Source organism: Scyliorhinus torazame, chromosome 2 (genome assembly GCF_047496885.1).
Source record: "Scyliorhinus torazame isolate Kashiwa2021f chromosome 2, sScyTor2.1, whole genome shotgun sequence".
NCBI classification, from domain to species: domain Eukaryota; kingdom Metazoa; phylum Chordata; class Chondrichthyes; order Carcharhiniformes; family Scyliorhinidae; genus Scyliorhinus; species Scyliorhinus torazame.
This window is the reverse complement of record NC_092708.1, coordinates 174,076,443-174,089,991: the sequence shown is the minus strand read 5'-3', so window position 1 is coordinate 174,089,991 and position 13,549 is coordinate 174,076,443. Positions and strand designations below refer to the sequence as shown.

Sequence of the window (13,549 nt, the reverse complement as noted above, 5' to 3'; positions counted from 1 at the left end):
CTTTCAGAGGGTTAGTGCAGACTTGGCCTTCTGCAGTGCAGGGATTCTATGGATTCTATGATTCTTGTTTCTACCTATAATGCATTCGTTGAACATCACATATTCCTTTGTTTATCTTTTAATATAATTAAACATTTGTGAGTAGGTTGATAAATTGTTTTAACAAGAAACATGATCCCCCATGACAAATAAATCCATCTCTTGTCTCAGAATTTAGCGTTTTCTGTAGTCGCCACCCGCCTGCTAAAGCACCCAAGTTCAGTGTCTGGTTTCTACACTAATTTAGATTCTCTTTATCCAATTTTATAACTTCCAGTTGCCTGAAGAATTGTTACATATATCTTACTGGTTCCAAGGATGGGATGTCAAGCAATTATTATGAAATTTATCCTTCAATCATAGAAATGTTAATGCTGTTTAGATGAATAATATTGTGGTAAACATTAAGTGGACGGTCCCCTTCAAAAGTATATGAATGCTTTTCATTTCACCACTTTGAAGATGAAACCAAGGAATTTGAAATGTTCTTTGCCAGTCTTCTGTGCCACGAGCTGATGGCTTGCGCCACTGCCTCTGTGCCTACTGTGGCTTAGGCGCCCCCCTCTGGCATGGCAGTCTCTGCCACATTTGCAGCAGAGGAAAACTGCGCTGATGTTCAGCTGGTGAGCAGATTAGATGAAGGCTAAATGTGGTTTAAAAGGTCTTGCGGTTCATGTTCACATGGCCAGTAAACATTTAATTGCGGGGCTGAGCCAACAGATAAGGAAACTTTCAGTTTTGATCCCCAGTGTATTCCACATTGACATCGGCTGTAGATGAAATGCTTCAATTATCTTGGTGCCTCAGTTCTAAGGACAGGGTGAGTCAGCTGGAGTGTCTTTTCCTGATGACTAGACTGTGACAGCTGTAGTACCTTCCAGAGAAGTATCCAGGGGGACTCACTGATATCTTGGGCAAGGCACCATAAAAATATTCAGGCGAGTAGGGGAGAAAGCTGACGGCTGGACTGAGAATTTTTTTAAATGTGGTCCAAATTGAAGTATAAAGTTGCTTTGTATGGAATTATTTTATTATATCTGTATTCTCAGTAGCCGATATCTCCCTGACTAATTGGGCGCTGAGGCCAACTCTAATCCTGAGATATATGTACCTCAGAGAGTGCAGAGTTTGTGAGTAAGCATCTATTCTTATTGAAGTGAGGCCCGCTTCCCACAAAGAAACTGGAAGCCTGAAATAAACGCTCGTAGTTCAGTGTCATTTGCAAAAGCACATGCAAGAAAGGACCATGGAAATTTTAAAAACTGGTCTTAGGGCTCATCCAATTTATCTGCTGCCAAAATGTTAGTCCGAAACAGTCATTTCCACCACTTTCACAGCAGCACACAGCAACACCCACCCTCCGGGTCCTTTCACCCTGAAGTGTCAGCAGGAATTCCCACCCTGATGAATTTTGTTGATCTCTGAGCACATTCTTCACAAAACATTGAGGGCAATATTTAAATATTGCAATGCATATTGTGCTGAGGACCTAGGTCTGCTAATTGATGCACAGGTGCATAGAGTGCCTCTGAAAAGCATTGATCATGTTTATCAATCCCACATTCGCCTGGTTCTTGAGAATTAGGTTATACATGGAGGATATTTCTGTGCAGAGATAAATGAGTCATGTGATATGTATGGATGATGTTTCTTTTTACAACCAATTTGTTTGACAAATGTGCATCTCTTTTACAGGCAATGATGGTGCAACAGTATCCTCGCCGAAAATGGTCAAATCCAACTGGAAATAAGGAATCAAAAAGTCAGTTAGACATAGTAGTGGTTTGATTTGAACATATTTTGAATAGAATGTAATTTGTATTTGATTATGGGTTGGGTGGTCTTAGATTGTAAAACAATGAGACATCTCTTCAATGTCTCACAAAGATGTTCCAAGGTATTTGCAGCCTTCTTTCTCAAACTTACTTCCCTTTCCCCTTTTCTATTTAATCTGTCCTATAATGATGAGCAAATTCTCTGGTGCTTCATTTAATCTTTCCTCCTCTCTCCCACCCTTTCAGTGCCTAAGTGTTAACCAATTTCTAAACCCTTACCCCATTCATTTCTCATGGTCCTCAACCCTCTTGCATGTTCTTCTTTATCTCTTCATCCTCACACCAAGTGGCGACTCTAACTCATTTTCATCTTCCCAGCATCTCAAAATAATGGACCTTCTTGTTCTCCAGTCTCCCTTGCTTCCTACAATGTTTGGTATTGAAATGTAATGGAACGGATATCTTGAGCAGTAGCAACTCCTACCAGATTGCTGTCCTGCAGTCCTACTTATCCTCAATATTATTTTAACAGTTGCATTCCATTTAATTTATGTTATCAATATGGCTTAACGGGGAAGGAATTTGTAGGAAACAACAACTGTGAACTGTGTCATCTCATCTACACCCCCCCCCCCCCCCCCATCCCCAAATGATTTTTATCATTAGTCTTAATGCCTTCAATAAAAATAAATTCTAGGTATTTGCTATCAAATACATATTTTTAATATCAAATTAATGTAGATAATAGTCCCAGGTTTGACTATTTAACTTGGAAAAGTAGTGTTGATTAAATTTAAGTTGAGGGAAGTGAATTGGATTATTTTCTGTTTAGTGCAACAACCACATGCTGATGATCAGTTTTCAAAGCATTGAGAAAGATGGGGGAGACACCTCATTGCCAGTCTCATTATAGCACATCACAAGAAACCTTTACAATAGATATTATCACAGTATAATTATCACAGATATTATACAGTAAAATCATAATACAAGGAACTTGCTCCTAATGCTAAGGTTTTGCAGAGTATTTAGAATTGTTTATTTAAAGACAGAAAGGGTAATCATAAATCATTTGTTTGAAAGTAATTGTTTCATCTACTTCCCTTTTTCAATGTCAAGGGCTAATGAATGACTTTGTCCAGACCCTTTCTGAAACAATCACCATTGAGTGTGGAGAAACAACATGTTGTTTGTAAGAAATTACCAATATTTTACTGTTAAGATGGACAATTCTTTTGGAAGAAAAGACTTACACAATCAAAGTCAATTAGGATGGATTATAATGCACTTCCAGATTATCACATGGACAAAATGAAACAGTGTTTTTTAACGAGGTTGGAAAAGAATCGTCTATCAGACCAGCAGAGGGGTTTATTCAGAGCTGCCCTCTGAAATGGCCTAACAAGCCATTCAGTTGTGCCAAGCCACTGTAGGAAAGTCGAAAAGAAATAAAACAGGACTAAAACTGGGGAGCTCCCCTACAGACTAGTCAAACATCAACCTGACATAGTAATGCCCCAGACTCCTCTATCGCCATTCCTGGGTATACCTATCCCAATAGCCTGGCATACTCACCAGAGATGGTGGCACTGTGGTATACAGTTGGCAGTTCCCCTGGAGTCCTTAACATTGAAGGACAATGGCATCCTGCTGATTACCATCTACAACCTGCTCCCCCCTCCCTCCCTCTCACCACCACCACCTCCCTGCCACACCTACTCCTTCACCTGAAGAATCGGTAAGAAGCACGGAGAAGCATGAGAACAGAATGTACTCTGCGTGGGAGTCTTCAATGCGTATAAACAACAATGGCTCAGTATCTGCATTATTGACTGAGCTAGCCTAGCCCTGGAAGATATATCTGCTAGAGTGACAGGTGGTGAGGGAACCCACAAGAGAGAAAAACCTACAGATCTCACCCTCACCACTTGAACCATCACCAATGCATCTATCCATGACAGTATAGGTACGCAGTCCTTGAGGAGACAAAGGCCCATCTTTACACTGAGTGTGCAATCCATTGTGTTGTGTTTTACTACCAGCATCCGGAATGGCAGAGCAGATCTATCAGATCAAAACTAAGCATTGTTGAGATGCTGTGGACCAACAGCGAAGAAGTATATCCAAACACAATCTGTAACTCATGGCCCAGCAAATCCCTTACTCTACCATTATCATTGAGTCATGGTTCAATGAGAAGTACAGGAAAGAATGCAAGAGTGTCAGGCACACCTGAAAATGAGGTATCAACCTGGTGAAGCTACAACACAGGACTATATTCAAGCTAAACATGGGGAGCAGCATGCAAAAGTCAGAGCTAAGCGATCCTCCACCCAACAGATCATATCAAAGCTCTGAAGTCATGTCACATCCAATTGTGAATGCTGGTGGGGAGTTAAATGATTAACAAGTGAGAGTCTAACCATCAAACGTGACATTCATTAGCAGTACCATCACTGAATCTCCCCACCATTAGCACCTTGGGGGTTACCATTGACCAGAAATGTAACTGGACTAGCCATACAAATACTATTAACTACAAGAGCAGGTCAGAGGATGAGAATCCTGTGGTGAGTAACTCATCTCCTGACTCCCCAAAGCTTGCCCATCATCTACAAGGTACAAGTCAAGAATGTGACGCGAATGCTACCGTCTTGAGAGTGCAACTCCCAGGCAACACTCGTGAAGCTCAACACCATCCAGGACAAAGCAGCCCACCTCTTCCACCAACCCAAACATTTACTCCCACTACCACCGGTACACAGTTTCAGGAGAGTGTACCATATGGAGGTACACACCAGGTGGAGTTGAGACCACAACCTATCAACCAGGATGTCACAAATGGTTTGAGGGCCCAAGTTGCCTGTTCCAGCCCCTAGGTCCTATGTTCCCATTTTCCTATATACAAGTTGCACTGCGGCAACTCACATAGCCTTCTTCAACAGTGCCTTCCAAACCTCTGCTACTTAGACTGACAAGGACAGTAATCCTTGAGAATACCCTGACCTGCACGTTTCTCTCCAAGCGAGATGCAATCCTGCCTTAGAACTCTATTGCCATTCCTTTACTGTCACTGGGTCACATTTTGGATCTCTCGCCCTAATAGCACTGCGGGTGCACCTACACCAAGTTGACTTCAGTGGTTTAAGAAAGCAGCTCACCACCTCCTTCTCAAGGGTAATTAAGGATGGGCCAGCAAAGTACAAATCCCATAAAATAATTTTTAAAAATTGATCCAGTGACAGTAAAAAGGGCCAGCAATGTATGTTCGAGTTAGGATAGTGTGTGACTTGGAGAAGGAACTTCAAGGGGTTGCACTTGTCTTAGTTCAGATCACAGCCTTAGGACTTCATAGAACTCTACAGTGCCTGGTTTAGAGTTGGTAAAATAATCAAGGGAAGAGAATAAGTGAAGAACCAGACAATTCGCCATGAGTTGCTTATTGAACTTATTAGTACTTATCCTATATTGATCATCCTTTTTTTGGACCCTGCCACAAGTGGGAACACCTTCTCTAAATTCACCCCTTCAAACCTCTAATTTAGTGACTTTAATAGAGAAGTCTCAGCCTACATGGTTTTTCCTTATTTTTAAAGCTATGAAAAATATAAATATGTATTTTAATAATTAATATTCATTTTCTACAGCTACCAAGAATGATACAGTTGATCGAAATTCACAGAATAGAGGATCACTCACCCAACGGAATCCAAGTAAAAGGGGAAGATTGGACCGTGTTTTTGGGGTACGCTAAGGCTCCATCTTTTGGGATGGTCCTGGTACAATAAAGCACAATACTACTTAGAATAAAACCTGGAACCTTTGTGGCTTGCTTCCCCTTTACCTAGCCCTCAGTAGAATGCAGCGTTGTATGATTCCAAGCCTCCATCTGGAGCCTGTTCAGCTCGCAGATGTTACCACAGCTCAAATTCAGGTCCTTCATATGTCGCGATCTGGATCTCACCCTTGCTGGGAGAGATCCAGATTAACATACTTAATGGATCATTTAAATATGTCTGCGCCCCATTCTCCTGAGGCCCAGGAACTAACACCCACAACTGGGGGACCACGCTAAAGTGCCATTTTGCACTGGTCCACACAAATATGGATAGGCATAACGGCACATTGGTTGGGGGGGGGCGCTCCCAAGCAATCCAAGGCGCCTGGTGGTCGTGCTCTGGGCAGGGTAGTATCCTGGCACTTCCGCTAGTGCCCAGGGATCTTGGCACTGCCAGTTTGGCACTTTGGTAGTGCCACGTTGGCACTGACAGACTAGCAGGGACACTGCCAGGTTGCCAGGCTGGCAGCACCAAGGTGTCCGGGTGCTAGATTGCCCGTGCTAGGGATCGGGCCCCGGGTGCCCTGCGGTTAAGAGGTTAGGTGAGGGCAGCACGGTGGCGCAGTGGTTAGCACTGGAACTAAGGTGCTGAGGACCCGGGTTCGAATCCCGGCCCTGGGTCACTGTCCGTGTGGAGTTTGCACATTTTTCCCTTGTCTGCATGGGTTTCACCCCCACAACCTAAAGATGTACAGAGTAGGTGGATTGGCCACGCTAAATTGCTCCTTACTTGGAAAAAAAATAATTGGTTACTCTAAATTAAAAATAAAGATTAGGTGAGGGGGGGGCTTGAGGACCCCCTCGGAGGTAAGTTGGGACAGTTGGGCGGGGGGGGGGGGGGGGGGTCGGAGGCCATGGTGGGGTGTCCAAGGGGGGCCGAGAAATTGGTGCTCGTCAGTACAGGAAATTAGGTAAGTGCGACCTTAGCAGGATGTTCCTCGCCGAGGCCACAAAAAAATGATAGGGTCCCGTTTGATAGCGGAGTCGTTCTTGGCGCTACAGGTTCTATACGTGGCATAGCAGGAATATTTTTTGTGCATTAAATCACGCTCACTGTCTTTGAATTCTGAGACCGGTTTTTGGGGAGCATACCAAGCCTCATTCAGTATGCCACTGTTCTTTATTTACGCCTCTGCTTTCCTGGAGGCTGAAGCAAATCTGGAAAATGGAAACTCCTGCAGTGGGAGGGAGACTGCCTCTATGTGTCAGATGGGGACAATGGTAAGAGGTGTTCATCTGCCTGTGCACATCTGTGGGGAGAAAGGGAAATGAATCCAACTGTACACTTTGGATGGAGGTAATCTATTTCTGAGAGAGTAAGAGAAAGGGCAATAGTTTGCTTCTCAAGCTAGAAAAGTAAAACCTTGTAACTTAAAAAGTAACTTAAAGCTGTTTTTGAGTTGTATATAGTAGAGCTATGGAAAAAATGCCTGTGGACATAATTTTGGTGAAAATTTAATAGTTGAGGAACAACACACATTTTTCAATTTTCTTCTAAAAGCCCTTACATTTTTAAACAGTGCATTGAACTCTTTCATATATTTGCTATTCGGCACAATAATTCGAGGAAGCATTAATAGGTTTCATGGTCAAATCTGCACCCCTCTCTAATTCGTAAACTTCCACATATCTCTGTTCCAGCTACGGGATCAGAGTCTTCTAAAAAAATTATCCATATCCGGTATTGTTATTGCATCCCTGAGATCATGCACACAGTTCTTATCGATCTATATGCAGGTTATGGGAAGGCACTCACTTCCCTCAGCCAGGGTAAAGATTCAGCCAACGGCCTGGTCCTTCAAATGGTGGCCTGACAAAGGAGTTGGTAAAAGTGTGGGAGAATTATATAATCTGAAATCAGCTGTCCTGTTATTTGTACTTATGGGGCAGCACAGTGGTAGCACAATTGCTACACAGCTCCAAGGTCCCAGGTTCGATTCCCGGCTTGGGTCACTGTCTGTGTGGAGTCTGCACGTTCTCCCCGTGTGTGCGTGGGTTTCCTCCGGGTGCTCCGGTTTCCTCCCACAGTCCAAAGATGTGCAGGTTAGGTGGATTGGCCATGCTAAATTGGCCTTAGTGTCCAAAATTGCCCTTAGTGTTGGGTGGGCTTACTGGGTTCTGGGGATAGGGTGGAGGTGTGAACCTTTGGTGGGGTGCTCTTTCCAAGAGCTGGTGCAGACTCGATGGGCCGAATGGCCTCCTTCTGCACTGTAAATTCTATGAAATCTATTACTGTTCCCTGATTGGTCACATTTTACTTGTTTGTTTGTTTGCTAAACAGAAACCAGTCATGTCTATGCGACCTTAAAGAGAAAAGTCATCAACTGGAGCTATGTGCTGCCGCATTAGAAAAGCCTGCGTTACCCAGAATCGGAATAAAAAAATCAACATCTCAAAGAGCAATCAACTTGTTAAATGATACATCATACAAAACAGCGTGTGTGTTAAATGTTTATTTTATGCAGAGTTATGTACAATCGATCCTGTGTAGTAATGGATTTATGCAGAGTTACGTACAATTGATCCTTTGAGTAATGGATGTCCCCTGCATTGAAATATATGTATGTGCATTCTACCATATTGCATCAACTCTAATGCTTTTTACATTTGTGATGTTTTGATACAGCAATGCTTTACATGTTACTGCTTTTTAATACTTTTGTGACAAATTAGATGGCAAGTCCAAATCCCTCAAGAACTCAGTTGCTAAATGTACTGCCCACTAAGAAACTGAGCTGTAAGGAATTCCTCTTCAAGGGGCTGGTTTAGCACAGTGGGCTAAACAACTGGCTTGTAAATAAGGCCAGCAGCACGAGTTCAATTCCCGTACCAGCCTCCCTGAACAGGTGCCGGAATGTGGCGACTAGCGGCTTTTCACAGTAACTTCTTTGAAGCCTACTTGTGACAATAAGCGGTTTTCATTTTCACTTTTCATTTCATTCTCTGGCTCATTCCTGGTCCACATGAAATAAATGATGGTTGGGGATACACTGTTGCCATCATTACCCTTGGCCATTTCAGAAGAAAATAAGTCAGTATTTTCAATCAATCAGTCACCAGTTCTGTTACTTTAGATTGGAAAATTGGGCATGTTACTCTGTTATTTAAGAAAGGTGACAGTGGGATATCAAGGAATTGTAGAGCATTTCACTGAACATCCCCATCCTGCTTCTCTCACCCCAACTTCCTGATTTTCTTGTTTCCTGATAATCAGGAAATGCAGCCGGCCGAGCCAAAGCACACCACTGATAAAGAAGCTCCATCAGTTGAGTTGACAATTGCACCCACCAGCTCAGGTACTGGCACTGTGTGAACTTTAGAGGCTAGGAGAAAGACAGGAATTGCACATGGTAAGTTACTGGGCATGAGGAAGCTGCAGCAAGGCCAGAGGGAAGCATAGCTTGTGCAGCAGCTCACTATGAAGCTAGGTCGCAGACAGGTTCAGCTTCAGGGGACTCTGATGGGGAAGCACACTGAAAAATGCCGATGAACATGCGCAATGAGATGCCTGGTGCACTGGCACGCCTGTTAGACAGCCTCCATGCACTGTCAAAAAGCAGTTAGGTTTAAAGGAGGAGCTTAGTTTGATAAATGGTAGAGGACAGCCTAAATTTTATCACATTTGCCAGGAGCCGACCAGGGCAGGAACCTCCTTACCTGAAACTCTGTGCCTGATTGAGGGGCCTGGCAGTGGGATGGGCCAAGGCCAATGAAAGCCATCTATCTCCCTGCCATGCCTCTGACCCCCTTTCCCGATGACGGCTTCCCCAGGACCTCTTTACTGCTCTTTACACATCCATGTTCAGGGCGACAATGATGTAGAACACGACTGACAGCAGCCACTGCTTCTGGCTGCCCTCTGATTAGCTGGCAGTTCCTGGGGGCAGAAATTCTGCCTCTGGGGTCCTAAATTCCAGAAAAGGCACGACACTGGTCAATGAACTGCCTGATGGGCACTTGATTTCATCAGGCCTCCCCACAACAGGAGTCCTTGGTATTTACAGGTAGCCAAATCGTCTAATGGTTTCACCAACTCACTAACAGGCTTCCAAAACAAATCACAGCATGTCTACAATCTTTGCCAGAGAGAAATAAATCAAAAGTACCTTACCTGCAAGTTGACGGTCTGGCCCTCTAAGTAGTATTAGTGGAGCGGCAGGGTGGGGGAGAATGACCCTCATGCAGCTGAACTCATTTTGAGTTGAGAATGATTGACATGTGTGTTCCCTGGACTGGCATGAAAGAAGTTTCAGAAATGGTTGTCTGCCAACTTGATCTGACCACTCCTGACCAAATATAATATGACCAAGCTAGCACCGTTCCCAGCAAGGAGCATGCCTGAAACAGTTTGAAGCATGGCAGCAGTACAGAATCAAATTTCACAGCCTGCAATCATAAATTCATAGAATGCCCACAGTGCAGAAGGAGGCCATTCAGCCCATCGAGTCGGCACCGACCCTCTGAAAGAACACTCTACTTAGACCCATTACCTCACCCTATCCCCGTAGACTTGCAACACCATCTAACCTTTAGACACTAAGGGGCAATTTAACATGGTCGATCCACCTAACCTGCACATCTTTGGACTGTGGGAGGAAACCGGAGCACCCGAGGAAACCCACGTAGACACGGGCAGAACAAGCAAACTCCATACAGATAGTCATCCAAGGTCAGAATCCAAGCCGGATCCCTGGCGCTGCCAGGCAGCTGTGCTAACCACTGTGCCACCGTGCTACCCATGGATAGTGTCCGAATACCATGAAATATTCAGTTAATTCAAGAGCACTGAAATAAATTTGTAAAAGGTAGCTCATGGCTGACAAGCTAATTAAATATTTTGATGATGTGACTAGTGGACAGGGGAAGATCAATGAGGTGTTATGACTTCCTGAAGTTATATGTTAAAGTCCTTCATAAGAGATGGTTAGTTAAAGCTGGAATTGAAGACAAATTATTGACCTGGTTTGGAAATTGGCTCAGCAGCACTGCGGTAATAGGCAGGATGTGACTAGTGACATCCAGCAAGGAGTTTGGCCTCAACTTTTCATTGTATTTATTAACAACTTAGGTAATGTGATAGAAATCCACAAATCCACATCTGCTTGATTCCTCTGTAGGGGGAGTGAGTTGAAATGTCCCTGAATATTTCAATTACAGAAAGCTTTAGATGCAGAGCCAAAGTGGTCAATGAAAATATTAAAGTGTACATTTTAATTTCGAAGAATTGCCGGCTGTTGGGCTGAGGAACACTTTCCAATTGTAGAACTTGTAGTTAAACTTGAGCCTGTTATCCCTCAGAGGAAAAAGCACATTGCTCATCAAATCAAACCTCCTCCCTCCGCAGCCCAGTAAACAGTACAATCTTGCAGACCTTTCCTCACTCTTTTATTGTATTATCTCCTGGAAGAAGCCAAAAATACTCCAGTTAATTTGGAGAAAACACCGAAAATTCATCTCTATTTCCCTAAGACAATCAAGGGAACGCCCAAGAAACCATTGCTCCTGACTCTGAAATATAACTAACTGGTAAGTCACCCTCCGTAACTGGAAATGACCTCTTCTCTAAGATACATGCCAGGTTCTTGTCACGGGTTTGTAACAGCTCTAGCTCATCAGCTCGTGACAGTTAATTTCAGAAAGTGATAATTCTCCATAAAAGGAATATTTCCTGGCATCCATCCTATTGTAGAACCTGTAGATTTTATAGTCCGGGGATGTTTCAAATATTCATTCGAACTGGCTACATAACAAGTAAATTTTCAATATGGAACTAATTCCAAGAGTATGATCTGCTGGGTGTCGCAGCTTGGGCAAGGAACCGAATTTCTAACTGGACTGTCCCGACCCTTTATCTTTTTAAAGTTTCAATCATGTTCCCTCTGGGTGTATGTTTCTCCTAAATAAATCAGGCTAATTCTCCCAGCTTGTCTTCCTAACTCAAAGCTCTTCATTTTGGAGTCATATGACTCCTGTACTTGATTCCCTATCAAGAGAACATAATATTTTATTTGCTTTTCCTATAACTAATTAATACAGTTTATGCAGCTTTAATGAGTGAGCAACTATTATCCTAGGATTCCTTATTACCACAACATGATATGAAAGCTCCTAACTATGATATCCACCACCCGCTGGCCCAATTACCTCATTTATTCAATGTATTTATGAATCATTAAGTCCTGTGCACAATCTTGTACTATCCTTGAATTTAAGAATGGTTCCTCTAACTCATTAATGAAATTATGGGGAATAGTTATCCCAGGAGTGAGCCCTGCAGAATTTATTCATAACTAATATCCTTACTCTGCTTCTTTAAGCGCTCCCACATTTAATATAATCAAAGATGCAGAGTAAAGTCTATCCAATGATGCACTATCAATTACGACGAGACGAGAGTAGAACGTAATCGAGGCTTTATTACACAGAGATGTGTAGCCTCCTACAGCAGCTGACGAAATGGCTGCTGTTCAGAGAGCACACACATTTATACTCTGCCTACTGGGTGGAGCCAGCAGGCAGGGATCTACTCCCGTACCTGTAGTACAGGGGCCTTACTGTAATACCCATATATACATATAATACAACAGTGGTGACTACCACATCCAATACTATGTTTTAATCTCAAATTCAGAAATCCATTCCCTGCTGTGATGCTTTGACTTGCTATGGCATACGTCATCCTTGTAACTTGTCTGAGTCAGCTTTTCAATTGCTGTTGAATTAATGGCATAAAAAAGTCTCATAAATATGCAAAGGTGATTGGATATTTTGTTCAGATGTATTCATTATATGCACTGGAATGACTACCAACATGTTTTATTAATTATATTGATTAAATTCCACATGCATTGTTACCGAAGCAGATATATGACAATTAGTACGTGCATTCATGTCATCAGAGATGATTCAGCTGAAAAAGAAACCTCCACCTAAAGAGGTTTATTGTCATGATGGGAAAATATATGCTTTCACCATCACTCAGATTCAGTCTCTCATTTGTTCACTCTGCCATTACTCACTGTATCCACGTTGCTGACGTGCTTTCACTCTCTCTCTCACTCATTAACATTCACATCTTTCTTGCATTTGTATGATTGTTCAGTAACACCCTCTCCCTCATTCATTATTCTGCACATGGCTCACAGGGACTGCAGCCTGTTCTGCCATTCACAGACATGCCAACTCTTGTAAATTCAACACAACTTCTAAGCCCCAATCATAATCTCACACTGGGACTTTCAAATCTCAAGGTATTTTGTAAGCAGAGCCAACATTGTGTGAGAAGAGCAATGACAGGCAGATGGATGAAATTGTGATCGGCAGGCAGGGATGGAGTGTGTGTAAGACTGTGGGGAGGAGCCAGGAATCGCGGTCAGCAAAATGCTGTGAAAAGTGGCCAGCTTGTTCAGGCAGAAGGCTCTTTTTGCTGCTTCTGTTGCATCAAAATAATGGAAAGTGGCAAAATCAGCCTCCCTCACCAGAGCCGCCACATATCCCTGGACATAAGGAAGCAAGGTTGTGGCAGCCTAGACCCCAGGGCTCTTCACAGATATTGTTCACAAAAGATTATAGATGAAGTCACCCCCCACCACCCACCCAAATGCCAAAACTCTGTTTTCATACCTGAACTGCCAGCTGGACATTAATTAAACATTTCTGACCACAATCCACCCTGTTAGTGCATCAGTGACAGCAATAGTCACATCCTAAGATTGAATTTTAAAAATGTTCTTTCCCTAAATATTTTGGAAATCTTGTATCAGTAGATTTAAGTTTATAATTAGTATTATGATTTATTTTAAATGGTGTGTCAGTAATTTGAAAAGGGGTCCTTCAACCAAGGAAATTGCCAGTGCAGTGGTCCGTGGGCTGCCAGACTTGCCATGGACCCTGGGGA

The 13,549-nt window shown here is 43.0% G+C and overlaps 1 protein-coding gene across 5 annotated transcripts in view; it reads left to right on the top strand.

Annotated features, from left to right (window-relative positions):
• LOC140393878 (melanophilin-like) overlaps positions 1 to 12,629 on the top strand; it is a 258,326-nt gene extending 245,697 nt beyond the window's left edge. For all 5 annotated transcript variants that reach the window (XM_072480457.1, XM_072480466.1, XM_072480475.1 and 2 more), the window contains 3 exons: positions 1,735 to 1,801; positions 5,462 to 5,559; positions 7,934 to 12,629. In XM_072480457.1, the coding sequence (XP_072336558.1) occupies positions 1,735 to 1,801; positions 5,462 to 5,559; positions 7,934 to 7,960 (192 nt within the window). In that variant the 3' untranslated portion in view covers positions 7,961 to 12,629. The remainder of the gene's footprint in view (positions 1 to 1,734; positions 1,802 to 5,461; positions 5,560 to 7,933) is intronic.
• The last annotated feature ends 920 nt before the right edge of the window (positions 12,630 to 13,549 follow it).